The sequence below is a fragment of the Pseudophryne corroboree genome, chromosome 4 (assembly GCF_028390025.1).
Source record: "Pseudophryne corroboree isolate aPseCor3 chromosome 4, aPseCor3.hap2, whole genome shotgun sequence".
In the NCBI taxonomy this organism is placed as follows: domain Eukaryota; kingdom Metazoa; phylum Chordata; class Amphibia; order Anura; family Myobatrachidae; genus Pseudophryne; species Pseudophryne corroboree.
The window spans coordinates 64,113,936-64,140,379 of record NC_086447.1 but is presented as its reverse complement, the minus strand read 5'-3'; the positions used below and the strand labels follow the sequence as shown (position 1 = coordinate 64,140,379).

General features: G+C 48.1%; 2 protein-coding genes across 2 annotated transcripts in view; one reads left to right on the top strand and one right to left on the bottom strand.

The window, feature by feature from the left end:
- EFHC1 (EF-hand domain containing 1) overlaps positions 1-6,888 on the top strand; it is a 41,994-nt gene extending 35,106 nt beyond the window's left edge. The window contains exon 10 of the mRNA XM_063915110.1: positions 6,647-6,888. Coding sequence (XP_063771180.1) covers positions 6,647-6,707 — 61 coding nt within the window. The 3' untranslated portion in view covers positions 6,708-6,888. The remainder of the gene's footprint in view (positions 1-6,646) is intronic.
- Positions 6,263-26,444, bottom strand: part of TRAM2 (translocation associated membrane protein 2) — a 52,625-nt gene continuing 32,443 nt past the window's right edge. The window contains exons 3-11 of the mRNA XM_063915111.1: positions 25,527-25,636; positions 25,156-25,272; positions 24,523-24,581; positions 24,147-24,231; positions 18,122-18,192; positions 14,183-14,287; positions 13,207-13,350; positions 11,961-12,127; positions 6,263-11,427 (exon numbers count right to left, since the gene is read on the bottom strand). Of these exons, the coding sequence (XP_063771181.1) occupies positions 11,354-11,427; positions 11,961-12,127; positions 13,207-13,350; positions 14,183-14,287; positions 18,122-18,192; positions 24,147-24,231; positions 24,523-24,581; positions 25,156-25,272; positions 25,527-25,636 (932 nt within the window). The 3' untranslated portion in view covers positions 6,263-11,353. The remainder of the gene's footprint in view (positions 11,428-11,960; positions 12,128-13,206; positions 13,351-14,182; positions 14,288-18,121; positions 18,193-24,146; positions 24,232-24,522; positions 24,582-25,155; positions 25,273-25,526; positions 25,637-26,444) is intronic.

Below are 26,444 nucleotides of genomic sequence, written 5' to 3'. Positions count from 1 at the left end.
GCAGCCACCACAGGAGTGAGATTCTTGTCTTGGAGGACAGGATTATTTTTCGATGCATGTGCAGATGGGATCTGGACCACTTGTCCAACAGGTCCCACTGAAATACTCTGGCATAGAATCTGCCGAATTGAATGGCCTCATAGGTCGCCACCATCTTCCCCAGCAATCGAGTGCATTGATGGATTGACACTCTTGCTGGTTTCAGAATTTGTTTGACCAAACTCTGAATTTCCAGAGCCTTCTCTTCTGGAAGAAAAACGCTCTGTAATTCTGTGTCCAGAATCATTCCCAAAAACGACAGCCGTTTCGTCGGATTCAACTGTGACTTTGGCAAGTTTAGGATCCAACCATGTTGTTGTAGAACTGTCAGGGAGAGCGTAATGTCCTGCACCAGCTTGTCTTTGGATCTCACCTTTATCAGGAGATCATACAAGTAAGGGATAATTGTGACTCCTTGCTTGCGAAGGAGAACCATCATTTCCACCATTACCTTGGTGAAAATTCTCGTAGCCGTGGACTGACCAGACGGCAACGTCTGAAATTGGTAATGACAATCCTGAATAACAAACCTCAGGTAAGCATGATGCGAAGGATATATGGGGATGTGTAAGTAGGCATCCTTTATGTTGACCGACACCATGAAATCCCCTTCCTCCAGACTGGAGATCACTGCTCGGAGAGATTCCATCTTGAATTTGAATTTTCTTAGGTAAAGACTGAGGGACTTTAGGTTCAGAATTGGTCTGACCGAGCCGTCCGGCTTCAGGACCACAAACAGGCTTGAATAAAAGCCTTCACCCTGTTGAGATGGGGGAACCCTGATAATGACTTGATTTAGACACAACTTTTGTATTGCATCGCATACAAACTTCCTGTCCGGTAGAGAAGCTGGTAAGGCCGATTTGAAAAATCGTCGAGGGGCAACGTCTTGAAACTCCAGTTTGTACCCCTGGGAAAACCCATTGGTCCAGGACCGAACGAGCCCAGAATTGACTGAAGAGCTTGAGACGTGCCCCCACCGGTGCGGACTCCTGCAGAGGAGCTCCAGCGTCATGTGGTGGATTTGGCAGAAGCCAGGGAGGACTTCTGCTCCTGGGAACCTGCCACGGCCAGAGATCTTTTACCTTTTCCTCTATTAGCAAGGAAGGAATAACCTCGGCCTTTTTTGAATTTATTTGGCCGAAAGGACTGCATCTGAAAGTGGTGAGCTTTCTTTTGTTGTGGAGGAACATAAGGTAAAAATTACGACTTCTCCGCGGTAGCCGTAGATACCAACTCAGCGAGACCCTCACCAAACAAAACACTACCTTTATATGGGAGAGACTCCATAGCTTTCTTAGAGTCAGCATCAGCATTCCATTGCTGAATCCACAATGCCCTCCTAGCTGAAATCGCCATAGCACTACTCACCCACGCCGATGCAATGGTTGGTCTGAGCAGTGTACCTGTGGTGACGTAAATGGATTTTAACGTATTTTCCGGTCTACAATCCGCAGGATCCTTAAGGGCTGCCGTGTCAGGAGACGGTAAAGCCACCTTTTTAGACAACCGTGATAAAGCCTTGTCCACAATTGGGGGTGATTCCCATTTTTCTCTATCCCCAGAGGGGAACGGATACGCCCCCTGAATCCTCTTGGGAATTAGGAATTTTTTGTCAGGATTTTCCCATTTTTTTCAAAAAGAGTATTCAGTGCATGAGAGGGAGTAAACGTTACCTCAGGTTTCTTTCCCTTATACATACAGACCCTAGTATCGGGAACAGTAGGGTCCTCAGTGATATGTAACACGTCTTTTATTGCCACAATCATGTACTGAATGTTCTTTGCCAATTTTGGATCTAATCTGGCTTCACTATAGTCGACACTGGAGTCAGTGTCCGTGTCGGTATCTGTGTCTGCCAACTGAGCAAACAAACGTTTATGTGCCCCTGAGGGGGTCTGGACCTGTGATAACACATCCTCCACAGATTTCTTCCATGCCTGGTTCTGAGATTCAGATTTATCTAATCTCTTATTAATAAGAGCCACATTAGCATTCAAGGCATTCAGCACATTTACCCAAATCAGGAGTCGGCGGTGCAGACAGGGTCACTCCCACAGCCGTTTCTGTCCCTAACACAGTCTCCTCCTGGGAAGAGCACTCCGCCTCAGACATGCCGACACCCACAGACACACTGGGAAAATAGGGGACAGACCCACAGTAAAGCCTGTCAGAGAAACACAGAGGGAATTTGCCAGCTCACAACCCAGCGCTCAATCCCGGTTCTGAAACGTTAATATAAAGCCTCAGACCTGTAGCACTTTTATAATACTTATATCTGCACCAAATTAACTGTGCGCCCCCCCGTTTTGCACCCTGTTACTTGTACAGCAGTGTTGATGAAGGACCAGCGTTTCTGAAGCTCTGTGAACAGAAAATGGCGCTGATGAGGTGTGAGGGCTAAGCCCCACCCCCTTAATGGCGCGCTTCAGCCCTATTTTTTTAAAATAATTACACTGGCGGGGGTTATGATCTAGTGCCTAGGCACTTATATACCACTTTGCCAGCCTTAAATAATGAGGTTTATGCTGTCCAGGCCTCCCCCTGCATCCTGTAGTGCCGCTGTGTGTGGGAGCATGGCGCGCAGCGCGATCGCTGTGCGGTACCTCAGAAGCAGTCACTGAAGTCTTCTATCTTCTTCTACTCACCTGTCTTCTGGCTCTGTAAGGGGGGTGACGGCGGGCTCTGGGAATGAACCCCTAGGCGTACCTAGTGTTCCAAACCCTCAGGAGCTAATGGTGTCCTGTAGCCAAGAAGCAGGGCCTTTAAACTCACTGGAAGTAGGTCTGACTTCTCTCCCCTAAGTCCCATGAAGCAGGGAGTCTGTTGCCAGCAGTTCTCCCTGAAAATAAAAAACCTAACAAAGTATTTTCAGAGAAACTCAGTAGAGCTCCTCTAAGTGCAGCCAGTCTGCCTGGGCACAATTCTAAAACCGGAGTCTGGAGGAGGGGCATAGAGGGAGGAGCCAGTTCACACCCCTTTCAAAGTATTAAAGTGCCCATGTCTCCTACGGATCCCGTCTATACCCCATGGTTCTTATGGTGTCCCCAGCATCCTCTAGGACGTATGAGAAAAACAATTTTGCTGTGAGTGTAACAGCAACTGTAAGTTAAGGCCAGGTCACATCAGGACGACCGGCGATCTTGTTGATGGTCGGGGACGAATTCCTGGACCATGCAAGATTGTCAGTGCACACTACAAGATGTAATGAACAATGCACAGCTGCACCCACAATATAGTTTGATTGACCATGCAGCACGGTCAATGAAACAATATTGTATGTTGTCTGCGGGAGTGCGCAATTGAGGGTACACACCAGACGATCATATGGCAAATTGTGCTGATGTCGTCCTGATGTATACCCGGCGAGAATACAAGCTGGCAGGACAGTAGGTGGCGCTGTATCATAACCTATTATGTCATCTCTCTTTGTTCTCATAGTCAGTGGTACCAAGAAGGGAGGGGACAGGTACTTTTTACCTGGGCCCAGGCCTGATGGAGGGGGACAGTCTGGCACAGCAAAATAATTGCACCACTTCCATATGGTACACAATGCAGCTGCCAGACTATTAACCAACCAGCCCCGTTCCAGCCACATAACACCCATACTCTACTCCAGTCACTGGCTGCCTGTAAAATGGTGAATCGTCTTCACGATTGGCTTACTGAGTTTCTCAGACCTATATCACCAGGGTCCAAGGTACCTGAAGCAGCTTCTAATTCCTTACTGCCCCACTCGCTTACTGCGATCTGTAGATGAAGGACTTTTAGCAGTACCTAGAATCTCCTGTAATTCATTTGGGTGTCGGAGCGTTTAGCAGTGTGGCTCTGACTCGGTGGAACTCGCTTCCCCGCACAGTGCAAGAGGCCCCAACTATAGAATCCTTCACACACAGACTCAAGACTTTCCTGTTACTAAGCATTTCCATAAGGTCCCTTTAGTATCTTCATGCTTCTGTATTTTATGATCAGGTTTCCTGTTGTTCATCGTTTCTGCACTGTATTGTGTTCATTCTGTTAAGCGCCTTGAGTCCTAATGGAGAAAGAGCGCTACATACAAATTAGAATTATTATTCTACAACAAACTTCATTATTCAGATTTGGTCTATAATATTGTAGGATACATATGAAACATTATAGCTAAAAGTCTGGTTGCTACGGGCAACACCCACATTTTTTAATTTTTAGAAGGTTTATCTGCTATATCTCAAAGTCAAGAAAGCGGAAGGAAAGTACAGACCGCCAACCGTCTGTAACGTTACCTAAATGAAAGAACAAAAGTCATTAAACGCATTACATGTAATTAATCCGCCTCGTCACAATCTACCCCCCACACAGAATAGAGACATTATTCATACACGTGTTAATGGGACATAGTGGTCAGTACTGGAACGTCACTGGTACCAGTCTGCGCTGGTATAATAAGAGCAGGAGAATATAAATACAATCCCTGTCCCAGGATGTGTCTTCTCCTTCCGGGATTCCCCCACATACAGCAGCAGCGAGGATTAGCATCATCTAGCAGACGTGGCTGGGAAAAGCAGCCATTCCCGGCCGATGAATCACCAGGGCTGGGTGAGGGAGGCCAAGGACACAGGATTCTCAGACAAATTTGGCTTTGTACTAAAAATACACGAAACCCATCCCTGACAGAGGAAAATTCAGTCCTGTAATGTCTCTACCACAGGGGTTTTATTGCAAATTTACTTTCATTCTGTTTAACGAGTGAAAATCCACCTTACCCTATATTCTCACTCCCCCACTGCAACTTCAGTCCCATTTTCACTATTCCAGAGGTTTCCAGACTCAGGGGTCTATTCATGAAGCAGTGAAAAGAGTGGAGAAGTGAGCCAGTGCAGAAGTTACCCATGGCAACCAATCAGCTGCTCCGTACAATTGTATAGTATGCAAATGATGTTACTTCAATGCTGATTGGTTGCCATGGGCAACTTCTCCACACTTTTCACTGCTTCATGAATAGACCCCTCTGTCATTACAGTCCTGGTTTTAAGGCAAGGGTGGGGAACCTTTGGCCCTCCAGCTGTTGTTGAACTACACATACCAGCATGCCTTGTACAATTTTGCTATTTGGCAATGCTAAAACTGTTGCAGGGCATGCTGGGAAGTGTAGTTTAACAACAGCTGGAGGGCCGAAGGGTCCCCATCCGTTTTAAGGATATCCATACTTCAGCACATTTAACTTAAATAGTACCTCTGTCAATTTGATTTAGGCATTTGACACAAGCAAGGATATCCTTAAAACCTGGACTGTAATGGCAGAGTGCCAAGGTAACTGTGACAGAAAAATGCAGTCATTCAAATTTCGATAGTGTGCGGATGTGCCGTAACCCGCAGTAACCAAACCGAGCATAGTCTTTCAGAAACGTCTCCAAGGGCCTTATACCCATTACACACATGCAGCATGCAGGCGCATCAACTCGGGATTTCTGCATGTGTGAAGGTTAACAACCCGGGTCCACGACCCTGCTTCCAGTCAGGGTTACGGGGCCGAGTCCCGGGACTTTGTCAGCTTGCTGGAGCTAGCAAATTACCGGGTCACATGCCTGAAAGCGGCATCCCTGAGTCTGCAGCTTATGATGCGCAGATGTGATGTGGCCCCCAACAGCCAATACGATTTGTGCTATTTTTTTTATAGAATGCACTAAATGATAGCTAGAATCCGATTGGTTGGCAACACAGCCACTTGTTTCCCACTAACTGTACTACACCTTTTACATCAGAATCCTGCTTAATATATCCCACGCTGGCCCTTGTAAGGAAATAATTAAAGGGGTCATTAACAATCGCAGGGGGTTTTATATTGAGGCACGAGGCATAAAGGAGACACACTTGGACTGCTTATACAATCGGCACTTGCTTCATAAAATGAAATGATCCCTATTGATAGTGATCCCTACACTGTGCCTCCTCTATTCCTATTCCCGTGAATAGCTATATGGAGCACCCACTGTATTATAGCTAGAAGAGCCTTCCCTTCCCTTCCCCCAGGTTCGGCTCAAGCTCAGTGAACACACATTATTCAGCACTGCCCCATAAGTGTTAGTAGTACACTCAGATACTCCATGATGCGTACCGCACTCCTAGTGAGCGGATAAGGCGCATTCTCACAAGTATTGGTCCACAGCACAAAATGGCCGCCTGATGTGACTAATATCTTGTCAATAAATATATTGGTTCAGAATAAAATGACTGCCTCCACTCCTGACTGGCAAAAGGTTTAATCGCATCTATGTGCAAAAGTAGTTGCAATTGACAGCTATAGTTAATGACGACAGCGGTGCGAGTATTTTTTGTGAAGAAAAATACAACATTCAGTTCATCTGCATTTAGGGTGCAATCAGGTCTCTAGTGATGAACACGAGGATCACCTCAGAATAGAATATTTACTGGATGTGGACATATATAGCTTACACGTTACTTCTTCCAACTGCGCATGAGCAAAAATGTCTGATGCTGTGCCAAGGGCATTATACTTTGGGGGGATATAGCAGAGACACAGTGTCCGGTTGCTACGGGTTACACCAGCTATTCTACCATCTTGCCAGGAGTCCTCCATGTCCTCACTCTAATCTGCTTGTGTCCACAGTGCAACCGATACCCAGGAGACGTCAGATTCACCAACTGCGAGGAATGCTCTGATCATCTAACCAGCGACGTCAGTGCAGGAGATGAACCACAAACACCAGCATCCTTCTCCGTTTACACTCAGAAGAGGAATGGATATTTATTTTATGCCCTTATTAAAACCTGTAACACAAAAAAGGTCTTTCCCCATTGATCACTTCAGTCACTGACTAAACAATAAAGTAAATTATATACCGACACTCACTGGACAATAACATCCCAATATGCACTGACCGATATTCATGCAGGAAGACTTTAGGCCAACTTTGATCAAGCTCCAAACAAGCTGCGGGGACACGCTGGGGCCACACACACGCTACGCAGAATGAACGTGACACTATGTTGTGTCGCCGCGACACCTTTTTATTTTTTGAAAATAATCGGTCGGTTTACAAAACAGAATTTAACAAATCCCTTGTATAAAATATTTCTCGCCCGCACCAATGTTGTACAACAAAAGTAGTAACAAAGAGCAAGACAGTAACAATATATATATAAAAAATAAAAAAAGGGGAGAGAAGAGAATGAGGCCCAAATAAGGACAACACCGATTCCCTAGCCGTTGTTTGGTCTGTTGTAAAGTAACAGTCTGTGCATGGATGGGAGTAACAGGAGACAGCCTCACACCCCAAATGGTGCAATCACTGAGGAAGAACTAAAAAAACAGCCACCCGTTCAGGGTCACCTAAATGAGACATCCAGGCAGCTACAGAAATCTGCTCATGGACTACAACTCCCAGCACAGATTGTACTACGGCTGTATCGTTAGTGTGTTCCTGGTTTGATCGGACATAGAAGACACTTTCAAAACGTGAATATTTTACTACTAAAAAGACAAGTATGTTTTAATAAGTAAGCAGCATCAATTCACTAGGAACTACCGACATCCGAGGCACGAGGCACTCACTGGGAGTATTACGCCTCATCCCTTTTAGGCCAAATCTGCAGACAAAGGCATTCTGTCAGCTAGCCATGGTCTTAAAGTCCACAGCTTTGAACAATCTTGTGACTTACACGCCGATGCCCAATAATAATTAGATCATTATTGGGAATAGCCATTAATCCATGCAAGAAATTCTCTTCTGGAATCACTCTTGGGGTATTGCAGTCCACATGGGGTCGCCCACGTTTGGGTTAGACAGGCGGTTTCACACTAGCCTGTTCTTGGGCATGGAGAAGAATTAGCTGGGCATGGTCCTAACACAGCTGATCTTGACATTCAGGGCGAGGGTAATTAACGTTTGCATACCAAACATTCATATCTATACCCCACTGTAACCGGATCCCAGTGTCCCCTATGGATGATAGAGAAAATAAAAATAAAAATATATTTTTGGGTGTAGTCTCCCTTCGAAAAGGGCAAGCGATCCACCTGGCAACCTTATAAAGCATCTGTAACATTTGTATACTAAAGGTGTGTGTCAGACAGCTCCTGTTATAATATATAAACGTACAGTATGTACTACAAAGCTAGTGTCTGGTTACCCGCCCCAGGGCGGCTCATTTTCCTCCAGCAAGAGGCCGGGGAACAGGTTTTAGCATAACTAAAGTCTCTTTTAGAGGTCCCTCAAAAAGGGTAGCACCTAAAACAAGGGTGAGCAGTAAGCGACCCTCCAGCTGCTGTTGGACTATACATCCCAGCATTCCCTGCCACAATGACAACAGGAATACAGATGTACTTTGGTCTCATGGGAGAATTAGAAGATCTGGCTGTTGAGATGACGAAGCAGTATCTGTAAACGCTCCATCATGGTTTATTCAATGTTTCAGGGCATTTGGGCAGGGGTTGGGGCTATCCACAGAGAATCTCCAGGAAATAAGTGAACCCAGGTGCAGCGGCAGCCATTTTATAGGCAGTCGGCGCCATCAGTTACCTCAGCTGCAAGGCGACAGGTCCACCAGGACTAAATCAAGCCCACATTAGAATGGCAGTCGGCATCCCGAGTATGAAGTAAAGGAAACTCAGGATCTGCCGTACTCACTAGTTGCACAGTATATGAAATAGTTGCTAGGTAAAGAACATATTAACTGAGGTAGTATTTACCAAATTATCACTCGTCCGGAAACGACTGAACAACCAGTACTGGAACATGCTACTGCACAGGACCCCCCTCCCTGACATCATCCTCGGCTGCGCTCGCTCAACAAACTCTTCCCTTAGGGATCAAAGGTCCTCATTCCAAGCTCTGGTAGGTTAGATGCAACTAAAAGGACCAGTTACACTTGTGAATAACAGAGTATCTGGTACAAGAGGGATATACCGACTAATGATTGGGAGGGGGTAGATGTATCAAGCCTTGGAGAGACAACTAAACCGCTTCCAACTGTCACTTCAAAGACTGCTAGATAAATGACAGAAGCTGATAGATAGTATTGGACTACTCCTCCACTTTATCACTCTCCAAGGCTTGACACACCTCCCCCAGGTGATAATTGCATATGAATGCATTTAAAGGATCTTTAAAAAAAATATATATATATTTTTTTAACATTCAACATATGCTTCATCACATGCGAGTGTCATGCTCAAATTCTATTACTATTATAGTAAAGGTAGGGGGCATTGAGGAATGTCTGAATACAGAGTCTCCCTAGAAGTTATACTCTCAGCGACGCCATCGGACCACAACGCAAATACAAGGGGTCTGATGAGGATCAGGAGACACTAGAATCATGCTTGACATGAAGGATGGTATTGCTGGGGCAGAGGCTGGGGGGCACAGAAGGGGAGGTAGACAGTTTGTACACAGTCAAAACACAGAGAATGCCGACACGGTAGTATAGTTAAAGAATTTCAACTGTGTCGGCATTGTAACTTCACTCATGATGCATTACCATTAATGTTATAATGCTTACATGGTTAAAAGACCTGAAATAACATTACTACTGTGTCTGCATTTTCCAGTCAGCATTACATTTTCATCACGGTCAATGCCGACGGATCACACCTAACCCCATAGGAGACCAGTGAGCTATGTACAGCCATTTTCAACCAAATAACGTCTTCTCAAAACAGAGCTAACCTGATGAGGTCAAAGGGATACATTTACTAAAGGTGGGAGGTTTTTTTTTTTTTACAACTGGTGAAATTGCTCATAGCAACCAATCAGATTCTACTTAACATTTATCTAGCTGCTTCTAGACGATAAGATAGAATCTGATTGGTTGCTATGGCCAACATCACCAGTTCTAAAAAAACCTCCCACCTTAGTAAATTTACCCCAATGTGTCAAATAATCTCTGTTCAATGATCAGCTTAGCGAAACGCGTGACTAGGTCAATAGAAGGCAAGCAGCAATACAGTCTATAAACCAGTAACGTAACAGATTAACAAACTGTATCCCATAGCAACCAATCCATTTATACAACTACTGTAGTTGGCATTAAAACAGATAAAATCTGGTTTTATGTTGTGGTTGCTATGGGTTACAGAACATTATTGCTCATTTGTACGCACACGTTTTTCATGCACCCCCAGAGAATGAAATAGCAGTGTGCGTCTATTTTTTAAACATCCCAAAACTAGTAAAAATAAAAATCGGGCCAATGTAATTTCCGGCAGTGTCCTTCATCCACCAACACAGCATTGCGGTGCAACGTATGCACTACCCATAGCAAGCTGTTGCCTTCTGGTCTAACTTGCTCTATAGAGATACAAGATGGCAGCCGCTGGTTGCGGTAGCTGAGAGCACATCTCGTCGTAAATGCAATATTACTAGATCAGACATACTGTGTAGACCTCTTGGTAGTATATTACAGTTTTCCCTTTTTTTGATTCAAATACAGTTGCTACATGATTTTGCAATAGTTACGCGTTCGATAAATGTCTGGGGACCTCGTCGTCATTCCAGGTGCAACTTGGAAAGAGGGGCTCATCCAATCACAAGTTAGACTCGGCAATGGCAGGACATACATCCCTGGAGGTACTAGGGCTGTACGTTTATTCCAACGGTTCATACAAGAAACTTTTTGGAGTTGGGCGGGAGAAATGTCCACTATTCTAGAGGAGCCTGGAAGTGCTTAAAATAAGGTGAGCTGCTACCTAAGAACAGATGGGGATAGCCACAACATAGCAAACCTTCCAGAAGTATCCGTAAGCCTGTGTGATGGCATGGTATGTCCAGGACACACAGCTGTGTGAGATGGTAGAACGTTGCATCCGGTTCTAAAACTATTTCCGTTACGTTGGAGGACAAAAAGGTGAAACATTCCGTAAACTGCAAATCCTTTGGAAAAATGACAGGCGCATATAAAAAAAAGCAGTAGTGCGCAGTCAGACATGAAAGGATGCTGTAGCAGGTCCAAGCGGAGGGCTCGCGTAGCACGGTACCCGCCGTGGAGGAGGTAGCGCTCCAATTCAAACGCTGGATGGAGCGGCTGGCTTTGGAAAGGGTTCTCTGTGCGGCAGATGGGGAAACAGGGATTCTTGAGCTCGCGCAGAAGCAAGAGGAAAGGTTTATCTGGCTGGAAGGCAAGTTGGGCACTTTGCAGAATTTTTTTTCTTTTTAAATATGTAACAAAAAAGTTTCCAACGATCAATCTTAAAAGGCACTTGTGTTTTGTCGCCCAAAAAAGGCACAGTAACGGCAGAGACCAGGGACGCAGCGTTAGTCCTGGTCCTCACTGTCCCCCTTCCTCGGCTCTCTGCCGTAAGGCGGTTTTTGGCTTTTTACGGTGATTTTATTTTTTTTGGTCGAGGCGTGGAACCGTTCTCAGCTTTTATCAGTCCATTTTCATGGTAACCTAGAAGGCAAACGGGAACATGTAAGCGGAGAGAACTCGTCAAGAAAGGGGTCTATGTACTAAGCCTTGGAGAGAGGTAAAGTGGACGGAGATAAAGTACCAACCAACCAGCTCCTGTCTGTCATTTTTCAAACATAGCCTGTAACATGGCAGGTAGAAGCTGATTGGCTGGGAATTTATCTCAGTCCACTATGTACTTTAAGGCTTAGTACATAGACCGTTGTGACTGGGGAAGAAACAGGTGTAACTGAGGTTGTTGTTTTTTTTCTTACAGGTGATATGTTACTATGGGGGAGACGTATCAAAGCTTGGAGAGAGCACGTACCAACCAATCCGCTTCTTTCATTTTAGAGGCTGTGCTAATATAACGACAGCTCGGAGCTAATTGGTTGGTACTTTCTCTCTCTCCAAGTATTTCTTTGGTTTGCCGAGGCCGCAATGATTAAGTCACATACAGAATAAGACGCACAGTTACCGCATACCGCGGCATACGTCATTTATTTCCTTTTGACCCGATTCCCTTGTACGCTCACCTGATTCCCTTTTGAGAACCTTGACCTGTTTGGCCAATGCAGCTACCGCCGTCCTCTTCCTGGCCGCTTGCTCCTTACAGCACTCTCGCCACCGCCGCAGCTGGAAGTGGATAAACCGCCACATCATCCACGTCTGAGACACGCACATCATCAGCAACACGACCATCCTGAGGAAACGGGAGAATTTGCAGCCTGAGCGCTAGGACTAACAAGCGGGTAATACAGATTATACACCAATTTGTTTTGTTCCATATGGCGCGAGAGGCCTGGGCTGCGCACTTTTTCCTTCAACCTTCCGTCTTAGTTCTCCTATAGGGCCTGACTCAAGAGTTGTACGAAGACGTGTCCACCTCTTTTGCCGCATCTGCGTCTAACTCGCGCCGTGCCTGATTGCTAAAGAACAGAGACACCTACTTGCAGCGTCTTAAGACGGTGCATTTCCGTCAATGTGCGTCTTTAGGTGCCACCATCAGTTGCACCAGCCCTAAGGCAGGCGCGGTTTCTTTGTCAGAGTACGGGAGCGGTTCTGCCTCTCTCTACGCAGTTTCCTTAAGCGACCGCCTGCCCGCCCTTTACCTCCCAGGAACGCCCACTATAATGAGGGAGGTTGGGGTGGGTTTAGAAATACTTCCTCCCTCCGATGTCGAGATCTTCAATGTCGGGATGCCGCGGTCGGTCATGTGGTGTACCCAGTCGATATGTCAGCCCTATTTAAGGCAAAACGATCGCTGTTCTGTCCTTAATAAGCATACACCATGTCGCTAGTGATATCACCCGGTTGGCCTTGCAGCACGGTCGACCGGGTAACATTGCTAGCGACCGTGGGCACCCACCTACCGGGCATACACAACGCTCCGCCCGATAGGTCATACTGATTCATCTGGAAACGACATATCGGGCCAATATACTCTCAGTGTGTACCCGGCTTTAGGAGCTGATTGGATGGTACTTTATCTCTCTCCAAGCGTTGACGCATGTGGCCCTACATCTCAAATATCTTTAGTTGTACCATCTGAAACAGAAGGTTAGTGAGCCTTTAAAAGAGTAACGCCATTGAGAAGTGCTGAAACAACACTTAATACAGAGTCTTGAACTGATGATTTCAGGTAGAACATCTGCCAGATGTTGTGACATCTGCAACCATTGGAAACAGTCCCTGAAGTCTAAATCAGTGGTGTATATGTTATAGGGCGTCTATATAGGGTGGGTGGGCTGACGATGAAGCAGCGGACAGCAAATGACTTACCTGAAAAGTAAAGTATTGAAGTTTCCTTTGTCTGGGTTGAAGGTGTGGATCTCAGCACGGGCAAGGCCAAATCCGATCGTCAGAACAGAAAGGGTGAGCGTAAAAAGCCGCGAGACCACAAACACCACAGCCCACGCGTTAAATCTGCAACACGTAAAGAGAAGCTCTTAATCACTGCTCCAAGCCCCAACACCCATGTAGGGTGCCAGAATAAAACACAACACAGTCCCAGCGGGTCATCATCAAGATAAAGGACACACATAGCAAAAGGAAGTCAAGTTAAAAACATAGGAGCAAGAAAATAAAAAGGGCGAATGGAAACAACGGGTCATGCCTATATTTTGGGTATTGAATAGGCAGCAAGATTGTTTCAGCTAAATAGATGATTAACATTAAGTGTGGATCACTACCAACAGACCCAGAGTACAGAGATTTATATCTCATTGAGCCCCACAGGTCTTAATGAAGGTCTAGAACTCAGGGGCAGATGTATTAAGCCTGGAGAAGGCATAAGGAAGTGATAAACCAGTGATATGTGCAAGGTGATAAACGCACCAGCCAATCACCTCCTAACTGTTAATTTGCATATTGGAGCCGATTGGCTGGTGCGTTTATCACCTTGCACTTATCACTGGTTTATCACTTCCTTATGCCTTCTCCAGGTTACTACATCTGACCCTCAGTGAGCCAGTCACCTAAATCCTCAGTCTGCTCGTTATATATAATACGTAAAACTTTATAGAGAACTGCACCAGTGAAGCTTGCAATCTATTTTCCCCAACACATGTAGACACTAGGACACGATTTACGAGGGGGCGGGGACTGTGGGGGCAAAGGGAGTCCATGCATGTTGGAATCCAACCCAAACCCACAGCCCTGTGAGTCAGCCGCAATGGTCTACGGCTTATTCTGCCACCAGGGTAATTCCGCACTTGCGTGTCCCCCCGGGAGAGGATGGCCAGTCGTTCACACTTACAGTTTCTGATTGTTCTCGTCCGTGAAGTAAAACAGCCGCGCGATATGGAAGAGGAACTCTGCCACTGACTGTAATAACAGCAATATCAACCCCAAGCGGGTCAGACTGCGAACGTAAAAGGAAAAAGCACAAAAAAGGTGAAAATCAATGGAATAAAAAAAAGGGGGGGGGGGGGGGGAGGGGAAATAAGACAAAATGACGATATAATGTAACACTAAGAAATACTCCACGTAATTTGCGGTATAATGCCTAGCACACTTATAGGAGAGGGTAGTAGAACGGAGACATGTTACACATACGGACAGTAAGGGGGATATTCAACTGTTTGAAAAGTCGGTTGGGTGTCTATTTTGCCCTGTCTATTAGATAGGAAAAAACAGACACCCAACTGACTTTTCAAACAATTGAATAACCCCCCCCCCCCCCCCCCCCCCAAGTGTGTAAGCGCAGATTTCAGTGGAGAACAGTAACCAGCTTCATTACAGGAAGAGACTGTGGCATAAAACAGATGTAGATACCGTATATACTTGAGTATAAGTCGACCCGAATATAAGTCGAGGCACCTAATTTTACCACAAAAACCTGGGAAAACTTATTGACTCGAGTATAAGCCTAGGGTGGGAAATGCAGCTCTAGCCGTACACAGCCCTCAGTGCCAGATATGCCCTCATACTGCCAGATATGCCCCCACAGTGCCAGATATGCCCCACAGTGCCAGATATGCCCTCATACTGCCAGATATGCCCCCACAGTGCCAGATATGCCCTCATGCTGCCAGATATGCCCCCACAGTGCCAGATATGCCCTCATGCTGCCAGATATGCCCCCACAGTGCCAGATATGCCCCCACAGTGCCAGATATGCCTTCATACTGCCAGATATGCCCTCATACTGCCAGATATGCCCTCATGCTGCCAGATATGCCCCCATGCTGCCAGATATGCCCCACAGTGCCAGATATGCCCTCATACTGCCAGATATGCCCCCACAGTGCTAGATATGCCTTCATACTGCCAGATATGCCCCCACAGTGCCAGATATGTCCTCATACTGCCAGATGTGCCCTCATGCTGCCAAATATGCCCCACAGTGCCAGATGTGCAAGATATGCCCTCATGCTGCTGCCAGATATGCCCCTCATGCTGCTGCCAGATATGCCCCTCATGCTGCTGCCAGATATGCCCCTCATGCTGCTGCCAGATATGCCCCTCATGCTGCTGCCAGATATGCTCCTCATGCTGCTGCCAGATATGCCCTCATGCTGCTGCCAGATATGCCCTCATAGTGCCAGATATGCCCCCTCCCCAAGTGCCAAATATGCTCCCCCAGTGCCTGTTACTTACCCCTCCGTCGATCCCGCGCTGTCTTCTGAAGGAGGGACACGGAGCGCACAGCGCGCGCCTCTCCTGTGTCCCTCCTGCATCTCCGGCGGCCGCGGCGGGTCTATTAAAGGAAGTGCCGGTTCGTGATCAGAGGTCATGAACGGGTACTTCCTTTAATAGACCAGCCGCTGCCGCCGGAGATGCAGGAAGGAGACAGGAGAGCCGCGCGCTGTGCGCTCCGTGTCCCTCCTTCACACTGCACTCCCAGTCACTGTGCACTGACTCGAGTATAAGCCGAGGTGGCTTTTTCAGCACAAAAAAAAGTGCTGAAAAAGTCGGCTAATACTCGAGTATATACGGTAAATGGATTTCTCCGACATAGATGTGTCCTGAATAGCCCACGTGGCACAAGACAGCAGGAGAGAGGGAACCACCAGCTCCCGGGGCGACTTCGCTGACTCAGAGCATCTTTTTTACCTGAATCTGCAAGTTTGTCACAACGTGATGCAACAAAACCGCTTCATGAGATGGCACCGATTAATAGGATGTGCGACACTTGGAAATCTGTGTGTGACTTAGGGGTCTATTCATGAAGCAGTGAAAAGGATGGAAACGTGAGCCAGTGGAGAAGTTGCCCATGGCAACCAATCAGCATTGAAGTAACATTTATAATTTGCATACTATAAAATTATACAGAGGAGCTGATTGGTTGCCATGGGCTCATTTCTCCACTCTGATCACACTGCTTAATACATCTCCCCCTTAGGGAGGGGTATTCAGTTAGCACAGTTTTTTCGTCCAGATGGAAAAAAGTCACTTTTCGCCCATTTTTAGATCGAATTTACATTCGACCTAATTCAATGCCTGTGCCTGTTTTTTCGACTTCTCGAAGAATCCGGCACTGGCAAAAACCACGTGGACCGGCGAATTTGCCGCGATCCACGTGTTTTGGTGAATTCACGGGCATTTTCACTCATTTTTGGGTCCGTTTTCGCCTATGCCGATTCAAAAAAAAAAAAAAAAAACGGGCAAAAATGCCCACAATTGAATACAGTGGGTGGAATTCAATTGTTTGATAAGTCAGTTGGGTGCCTGTGTTTTTCCTGTCTCTTAGATAGGAAACACAGACTCCCAACTGACTTTTCAGACAACTGAAATTAGTGCAGCTTTTTCGGCTAGCCGAAAAATCCGGCACTAACTGAATACCCCCCTTAGTCTGTATACGAAGCACAACAGACAGACAATGGCGTGAAAAAAAGCTGTGGCCTCTGCATCGTTGCACTTCGTATACAGATACAGGCTCAGTCGCCCACAGATAGACAAGTGCCGCATATTAAATGAATCGAAACAGTATCCTGCAGCAGTTTTGTTGCATCTCTTTGCCACTAAGACGCAAACTTGGGCAGTGGGACCCGGCTGGTCAAGAAAGGCTGTTGGGCGAGACTGCGGTGATAGTGTATGAGGGCATGTGTACCCCAGCTGTGCTTGTACTGAGAGAAGGGCTATCTTCAGATAGCGCTCACTGCCTTGAGTTTTTCTCCTGAACAGTAATACACTTGTATATCATTCAGTGGGGGTAATTCTGAGTTGATCGCAGCAGGAATTTTGGCCCTCATTCCGAGTTGTTCGCTTGCTAGCTGCTTTTAGCAGCATTGCACACGCTAGGCCGCCGCCCTCTGGGAGTGTATCTTAGCATAGCAGAATTGCGAATGAAAGATTAGCAGAATTGCGAATAGAAAATTCTTAGCAGTTTCTGAGTAGCTCGAGACTTAATCCTACACTGCGATCAGCTCAGCCCATTTTGTTCCTGGTTTGACGTCACAAACACGCCCTGCGTTCGGCCAGCCACTCCCCCGTTTCTCCAGACACTCCCACGTTTTATCCTGGCACGCCTGCTTTTTTTCGCACACTCCCAGAAAACGGTCAGTTTCTGCCCAGGAACACCCACTTCCTGTCAGTCACACTCCGATCACTTCAACGATGAAAATTCTTCGCTCGGACGTAGGTAAATCTACTAAGTTTTGTGCAAAATTACTTAGCACATGCGCACCATGCGCATTTTTGCCTTAATCGCTCCGTCGCGAAAATCGGCAACGAGCGAACTCGGAATGACCACCTTTGTTTGCAGTTGGGCAAAACCATGTGCACTGCAGGGAAGCCAGATATAACATGTGCAGAGAGAGTTAGATTTGGGTGGGTTATTTTGTTTCTGTGCAGGGTAAATACTGGCTGCTTTATTTTTACACTGCAATTTAGATTGCAGATTGAACACACCCCACCCAAATCCAACTCTCTCTGCACATGTTACATCTGCCTCCCCTGCAGTGCACATGGTTTTGCCCAACTGCTAACAAAATTCCTGCTGCGATCAACTCAGAATTACCCCCAATGTTCCTTCCAGCCATGTCTTCATATGATGGAACAGATTAGTTTATCTTCACTTATGACACAGCTGTAGCCAGAGAGCGGCACAACGCTACAGAAACAGACGTACAGATGAAAGCACGAGTGGAATCTGGTGAGACGTTAGTGTAGCAGGAGGAGGCATAAGAGACAACACACAAAAAGTTGGGGAGAACCGGATAAGAACGTTCGAGGTCTCAGTCTTGCTACTTACTTGAGTAAATAAGCTCCTCCTATATGAAGTAAATACAGAATAATATACTGCAGCTGGCGCGGGATTTCCTCCTGAAAAGGGGAAATCGATATTAATTACACACAAGAATAACCCAATCATACAGGGGCGTGCTGTGATATCAGGGGGCATCTGAGACATGTCCGGCAATAACGAGGCCGGGCATTCAAGGTGACAATTAGACGATAACCGTGTCCGCTGGATCGCTAGCCCCATGCGTCACAGTAGGACCCGGATACCTATCCCAGTTGTACAGAGAGCATGTGCGGTTATTGTCAATGTCACAGTTTTCATATATTGTAATACGTGAGAAATATAGATGTACAAATCATTATGTGCTTGTGACTTTTTTAAAACAATTTTTTTTAAATCTTTATTTATAGCTTTTATATATGGGGCACATTCAGTCCACCACTTCTCTCTGAAGGGGTTTCTTGGAGGTTCAGCCTACAGAGTGCCCGCCTCACACACTGCCTAGTCTAGGTTCAGCCTATAGAGTGCCCGCCCTCACACACGCTGTCTTGTCTAGGTTCAGCCTACAGAGTGCCCACCTCACACACGCTGCCTAGTCTAGGTTCAGCCTACAGAGTGCCCGCCTCACACACACTGCCTTGTCTAGGTTCAGCCTACAGAGTGCCCGCCCTCACACACGCTGTCTTGTCTAGGTTCAGCCTATAGAGTGCCCGCCCTCACACACGCTGTCTTGTCTAGGTTCAGCCTATAGAGTGCCCGCCCTCACACACACGCTGTCTTGTCTAGGTTCAGCCTACAGAGTGCCCGCCTCACACACACTGCCTAGTCTAGGTTCAGCCTACAGAGTGCCCGCCTCACACACACTGCCTTGTCTAGGTTCAGCCTACAGAGTGCCCGCCTCACACACTGCCTAGTCTAGGTTCAGCCTATAGAGTGCCCGCCCTCACACACGCTGTCTTGTCTAGGTTCAGCCTACAGAGTGCCCGCCTCACACATTGCCTAGTCTAGGTTCAGCCTACAGAGTGCCCGCCTCACACACTGCCTAGTCTAGGTTCAGCCTACAGAGTGCCCGCCTCACACACTGCCTAGTCTAGGTTCAGCCTATAGAGTGCCCGCCTCACACACTACCTAGTCTAGGTTCAGCCTACAGAGTGCCCGCCTCACACACTGCCTAGTCTAGGTTCAGCCTACAGAGTGCCCGCCTCACACACTACCTAGTCTAGGTTCAGCCTACAGAGTGCCCGCCTCACACACTACCTAGTCTAGGTTCAGCCTACAGAGTGCCCGCCTCACACACACTGCCTAGTCTAGGTTCAGCCTACAGAGTGTCCGCCTCACACACACTGCCTTGTCTAGGTTCAGCCTACAGAGTGCCCGCCTCACACACACTGCCTTGTCTAGGTTCAGCCTACAGTGCCCGCCTCACACACACTGCCTAGTCTAGGTTCAGCCTACAGAGTGCCCGCCTCACACACACTGCCTTGTCTAGGTTCAGCCTACAGTGCCCGCCTCACACACACTGCCTAGTCTAGGTTCAGCCTAAAGAGTGCCCGCCTCACCCACACTACCTAGTCTAGGTTCAGCCTACAGAGTGCCCGCCTCACACACACTGCCTAGTCTAGGTTCAGCCTACAGAGTGCCCGCCTCACACACTGCCTAGTCTAAGTTCAGCCTACAGAGTGCCCGCCTCACACACTGCCTAGTCTAGGTTCAGCCTACAGAGTGCCCGCCTCACACATTGCCTAGTCTAGGTTCAGCCTACAGAGTGCCCGCCTCACACACTGCCTAGTCTAGGTTCAGCCTACAGAGTGCCCGCCTCACACACTACCTAGTCTAGGTTCAGCCTACAGAGTGCCCGCCTCACACACTGCCTAGTCTAGGTTCAGCCTACAGAGTGCCCGCCTCACACACTACCTAGTCTAGGTTCAGCCTACAGAGTGCCCGCCTCACACACTACCTAGTCTAGGTTCAGCCTACAGAGTGCCCGCCTCACACACACTGCCTTGTCTAGGTTCAGCCTACAGTGCCCGCCTCACACACACTGCCTAGTCTAGGTTCAGCCTACAGAGTGTCCGCCTCACACACACTGCCTTGTCTAGGTTCAGCCTACAGAGTGCCCGCCTCACACACACTGCCTTGTCTAGGTTCAGCCTACAGAGTGCCCGCCTCACACACACTGCCTTGTCTAGGTTCAGCCTACAGTGCCCGCCTCACACACACTGCCTAGTCTAGGTTCAGCCTACAGAGTGCCCGCCTCACACACACTGCCTTGTCTAGGTTCAGCCTACAGTGCCCGCCTCACACACACTGCCTAGTCTAAGTTCAGCCTACAGAGTGTCCGCCTCACACACACTGCCTAGTCTAGGTTCAGCCTAAAGAGTGCCCGCCTCACCCACACTACCTAGTCTAGGTTCAGCCTACAGAGTGCCCGCCTCACACACACTGCCTAGTCTAGGTTCAGCCTACAGAGTGCCCGCCTCACACACGCTGCCTAGTCTAGGTTCAGCCTACAGAGTGCCCGCCTCACACACGCTGCCTAGTCTAGGTTCAGCCTACAGAGTGCCCGCCTCACACACGCTGCCTAGTCTAGGTTCAGCCTACAGAGTGCCCACCTCACACACGCTGCCTAGTCTAGGGTCAGCCTACAGAGTGCCCGCCTCACACACGCTGCCTAGTCTAGGTTCAGCCTACAGAGTGCCCGCCTCACACACGCTGCCTTGTCTAGGTTCAGCCTACAGAGTGCCCGCCTCACACACGCTGCCTTGTCTAGGTTCAGCCTACAGAGTGCCCGCCTCACACACACTGCCTAGTCTAGGTTCAGCCTACAGAGTGCCCGCCTCACACACACTGCCTAGTCTAGGTTCAGCCTACAGAGTGCCCGCCTCACACACGCTGCCTAGTCTAGGTTCAGCCTACAGAGTGCCCGCCTCACACACACTGCCTAGTCTAGGTTCAGCCTACAGAGTGCCCGCCTCACACACACTGCCTTATCTAGGTTCAGCCTACAGAGTGCCCGCCTCACACACACTGCCTAGTCTAGGTTCAGCCTACAGAGTGCCCGCCTCACCCACACTGCCTAGTCTAGGTTCAGCCTACAGAGTGCCCGCCTCACACACACTGCCTAGTCTAGGTTCAGCCTACAGAGTGCCTGCCTCACACACACTGCCTAGTCTAGGTTCAGCCTACAGTGCCCGCCTCACACACACTGCCTAGTCTAGGTTCAGCCTACAGAGTGCCCGCCTCACACACGCTGCCTTGTCTAGGTTCAGCCTACAGAGTGCCCGCCTCACACACGCTGCCTTGTCTAGGTTCAGCCTACAGAGTGCCCGCCTCACACACGCTGCCTTGTCTAGGTTCAGCCTACAGAGTGCCCGCCTCACACACACTGCCTTGTCTTGGAACTAATCTGATGGAAATTGGTGCTAATGACCTAGTAATGTCCCAGGACACGGGTGTTCTCTGCAACTGAATAGACACTCTCTGGGATAGATATGCATTGGCCTATACACCAGCACAAAATATGAAGGGGAACTGAATTGCCGGCAAAAGGAGGCGAGTTGCTGTGGCATTTAAATGGCACCAATAGCTGCCCGCCTTGTACCCTGCGCTCAGCTGATTTGCACCCCAATTCGCTCAAAAGTGCACGCTACCTTATGGGGTTGCAAACACTTGAGCGAGATCCCACTGCTGCAAAGCGTGGGAATTCGGCTGGGCGAACAGGTCGCCGGCAATTGAATTGCCTCCATAGAATGCCAAATACGTGAGACTGTGACAGATCACAGCGCCACCACCAGTATGAACCATGGTATAACAGACATCTGTAGTAACATCCAGACTGCTTGCACTATCTGTGTCACATTGGGCCTCATAACGAAGTGGACGCAATGCCTGTCGCTGCGGTGTCTTTGTACGCCGTGGATCATAGAAGATAAGCAAATGCTGCAGCCGCTGGGATTTGTACTGACCGTCAGCGTCTCAGATCTGCTGCTTGCATACAAAGATGCACCATCAAATCTATGGCTGCTCAGAATGTCCGTCCCAACTAAGACGCCGGGGCCAGAACCAGTGTGTACGAGGACGCAGTCACTGGCTCAGACGCGCCCATGAAACGGTTGTGACAGGCCTGCGTTTTAGTAGTCACCCCCGTTACCGCCCACAAACAGCCACTGCCTGTACATCACTCTGCGTCCTAATACCCCCTACAGCCGTCATCGCAAGACACACGTGCGCAGTAGAATCACCATCAGCTGAGGGGCTGAGAAGATGCAGCTGCCCTCAGCAGGCGGAGAGGCTGAATCCAAGGCCAGACATCTGTATAATATGTGGCCGTGTCATGTATGATAATCACAGAAAGAGAAAGTTTTAAGCTTGGGAAACCTGGAAGCAGCACACATCCGCTTCCAGTCACCATAATTATACCCCCTCCGCTCACCACAGCTGGCAGCGGGTAAGCACAGGGCACTCATTAGTCCTCCGTGCGGCTTCACCCTCTGTACACCCTGGATGTATGAAGAGACTTGTCCTCATATTAACTGAGCTGCATAGGTCTAACTGGGCTTAGGTTATGTTCCTCACACCAATACACAGAGCTAACAGCTCACAATGAAACTCCAGCACTCTGTTCATGTTATTACACACGCCACTTCACGGGGCTGGTGACCACACTGATCACATGACTCACATGCCCACAGAGACGCCCCTCCTAGCCGGTGCTGAAGAATCACTCAGGACATTCTTACAGTGGAATACCAACTGCACTGGACTGCTTTATAAAAGGGGTTATCTGCATGTATCGGCCTTCATTATCAGTGCTGGGCACTCTCGCATCCTGTTACCCAGATATTCTTCTGCCATGTTTCCTCCCCACCCAGGTTGTGTCCTCTCCTCACTCTGGCTTTCCACCTGTTACCCAGATATTCCTCAGATGTGAGTTCTCCTCACCTGTGAACCAGGTATCCCTCAGCAATGTCCTCTCCTCACTCTGGCTTCCCACCTGTTACCCAGATATCCTTCAGCCGTGTGTCCTCCTCACCGGTTACCCAGGTATCCCCCCCAGGTGTCCCCTCCCCAGTCTGGCTTCCCACCTGTTACTCAGATATCCTTCAGCAGTGTCTCCTCCCCACCTGTGACCCAGGTATCCCTCAACAGTGTCCTCTCCTCACTCTGGCTTCCCACCTGTTATTCAGATATCCTTCAGCCGTGTGTCCTCCCCACCTGTGACTCAGGTATCCCGCAGGTGTCCCCTCCCGAGTCTAGCTTCCCACCTGTTATCCAGATATCCCTCAGCCGTGTCTTCCCCCTTCTCCTACCTGTTACCCAGGTATCTCTCAGCAATGTCCCCCCTCTGCACTTGGGCTCCCCCCCCCCTTCCTGTAACCCAGGTAACCTTTGGCAGTGCCCCCTCCCTATTCTGGTTTCCCACCTGTAACCCAGGTAACCTTTGGCAGTGTCCCCTCCCTATTCTGGTTTCCCACCTGTAACCCAGGTAACCTTTGGCATGGTGCCACAAGAGAGCTGTGCACGAAAGGTTAAATCCCCATCTCTGTGGGTAAATACTACAGGCTGCGGCTCCCGACCAATCAGTAGCCGCATCCAATGCGTACCCCAATCCAATATACTGCAACAGCTAAACAGACTCTGTACACTGCAGCCGCAACCCCCCTGAAGGCTGCTTGGTGAAGTGGGCTCTCCAAAAGCAAACTACCCCTAGTAAAGCACCCTACACTCACATGTTTTACAACACGCCTAGTAATGTGGCATGCATATATTACACTATTACGTGCAAACATAGGGCGCTGTGACAGCCCCGGCTTGGCCTTACGCTCATCTAGACCACAGATGGTCCATTGTCTGTATTATTTGCGATGGACAAAGCAAAATATACATGGTAATGTGTATATACTGTAACCAGCTAGGAACACCACAGGTGCCGCATGTAATGCCCGTAGAGAGGGCACAAGCACTTCTACTGCACGGTTCCACAGTCTGCTCAGCTGAAGGCCAGAACGGGGAGAAGAACCAGGACATCAGTTACCTTCTTCACTTTCTGGAAGTATAATTCCGGCAGCGCGTGCAGCCAATACGCCAGCTGGCACAGGTAGAAGAACTTCACTTGGAAGCTGCAAAAGTGAAATGAATCAGGATTTAATGTACAGCCGTCAGCACCCCGCATAAAGTACAGCCATCCCCGCATAATGTACAGCCGCCAGCACCCCCGCCTAATGTATAGCCGCAAGCACCCCCGCCTAATGTATAGCCGCCAGCACCACACATAGGCGCTGGTCCGATTCATACTGATCTGCACAGTTTTCTGGGTGGCCATAAACACACTATAGCGTCTAACCCTAACCAAAGTATGAAAGGATTGCGCCAGCAGGAAGGCGGCACTGGAGGGTTAGGAAACTACTTACGGTAAGTAGACATGAGGGTAACTTTCCCATAGGGTCTTTGGATTGGATAAATAGCCTTCCTGGAAACAGAGGAGAACAGATTAGTCTTTCTGCGATCAGGGGAACACCATGTAACAGCATCATACAACAGTATATTCAATATTCTACATTCTTTGCATAATCAGAAATTTGCCGACTCCTTTTCCGCTTAAGAACCTGACATCTGCTGACAATAACGGAGAGGGGGAGGGGCGCATAAGAGGATACCCCTGAAAAGAGGTGAAGGACCTTTTTCAGGGATATAGGCAAAACTCCTTCTGTTTGCAGGTGCGCGGCGCGCAGGATCTGCGTCATCACGCGCTACTTTCCGGCCCCTGTATGAGCACTTCTGCAGCGCATTCTGAGTAGGCCGAGGCTTACTCAGATGGCCGAGTGACCGTTTGTGGCAATGCTGATCTGAAGTTGCTCGTCTGGTCGCAGCACTCGGATGTGCGATACCGTCAGTGGTTGTGTCTTCATCAGGCGTCCCCTGAATCCATCTCCGGATCAGGCTCACAGTCAGATTATTAGAGAGCCTTAGTACGCCTGGAGGACAGGTTACACTTCCATTTTATCAGAGAGACACAGAGATACCGGCTTCAATGTTCAACTCACCGTGGCCGCTACGTACAGGCACCAAAACATGGAGGCCAAGTGAAACGCGGCCAGCTGCCCGGACTCATTAAACCGGCTCTGCTTCACTTTGGACAGATGAAGCCGTTTGTTTACTTTCTGTAGAAGTGAGAACAACAAATAACATTTGTATAATCCCTTTTAACGTTACACATCACAGCGGTGCTTTCTGAATACACACGCAGGTAAATTATATCCTGTAACGCCAATTTCAGTGCTCCGTGACCTGTAGAGCCGACATATGGCCGCCTGACGCCATGGGCAAGGTGATATACAGAGGTTACCTGAACGATGGCCTATAAAATGAGAAGCTAATGAGTAAATGAATTCATAGAGCGCCGTTCCCAACTTACATCCAGGATGTATTCCTGTACGATGGCGTGCAGTATGATTGCGATGATCACGTAGAACAATATGGTGACGAAATCCTTTGCACCATAGTGATAATAAACTATCTCACCGTCTGGAGGGAAAAAGAAAAAAATATAGCTAATAATAATAATAATAATAATAATAATAATAATAATAATAATAATAATAATAATAATTTGAAAAACGTATTGTAGAAGAAAAAATAAGAATTTACTCACCGGTAATTCTATTTCTCGTAGTCCGTAGTGGATGCTGGGGACTCCGTAAGGACCATGGGGAATAGACGGGCTCCGCAGGAGACTGGGCACTCTAAAGAAAGCTTTAGGACTATCTGGTGTGCACTGGCTCCTCCCCCTATGACCCTCCTCCAAGCCTCAGTTAGGACACTGTGCCCGGAAGAGCTGACACAATAAGGAAGGATTTTGAATCCCGGGTAAGACTCATACCAGCCACACCAATCACACCGTATAACTCGTGATAGGAACCCCGGTTAACAGTATGATAACAATGGAGCCTCTGAACAGATGGCTCGCAATAACAACCCGATTTGTGTAACAATAACTATTTACAAGTATTGCAGACAATCCGCACTTGGGATGGGCGCCCAGCATCCACTACGGACTACGAGAAATAGAATTACCGGTGAGTAAATTCTTATTTTCTCTGACGTCCTAGTGGATGCTGGGGACTCCGTAAGGACCATGGGGATTATACCAAAGCTCCCAAACGGGCGGGAGAGTGCGGATGACTCTGCAGCACCGAATGAGAGAACTCAAGGTCCTCCTCAGCCAGGGTATCAAATTTTTATAATTTTGCAAACGTGTTTGCCCCTGACCAAGTAGCAGCTCGGCCAAGTTGTAAAGCCGAGACCCCTCGGGCAGCCGCCCAAGATGAGCCCC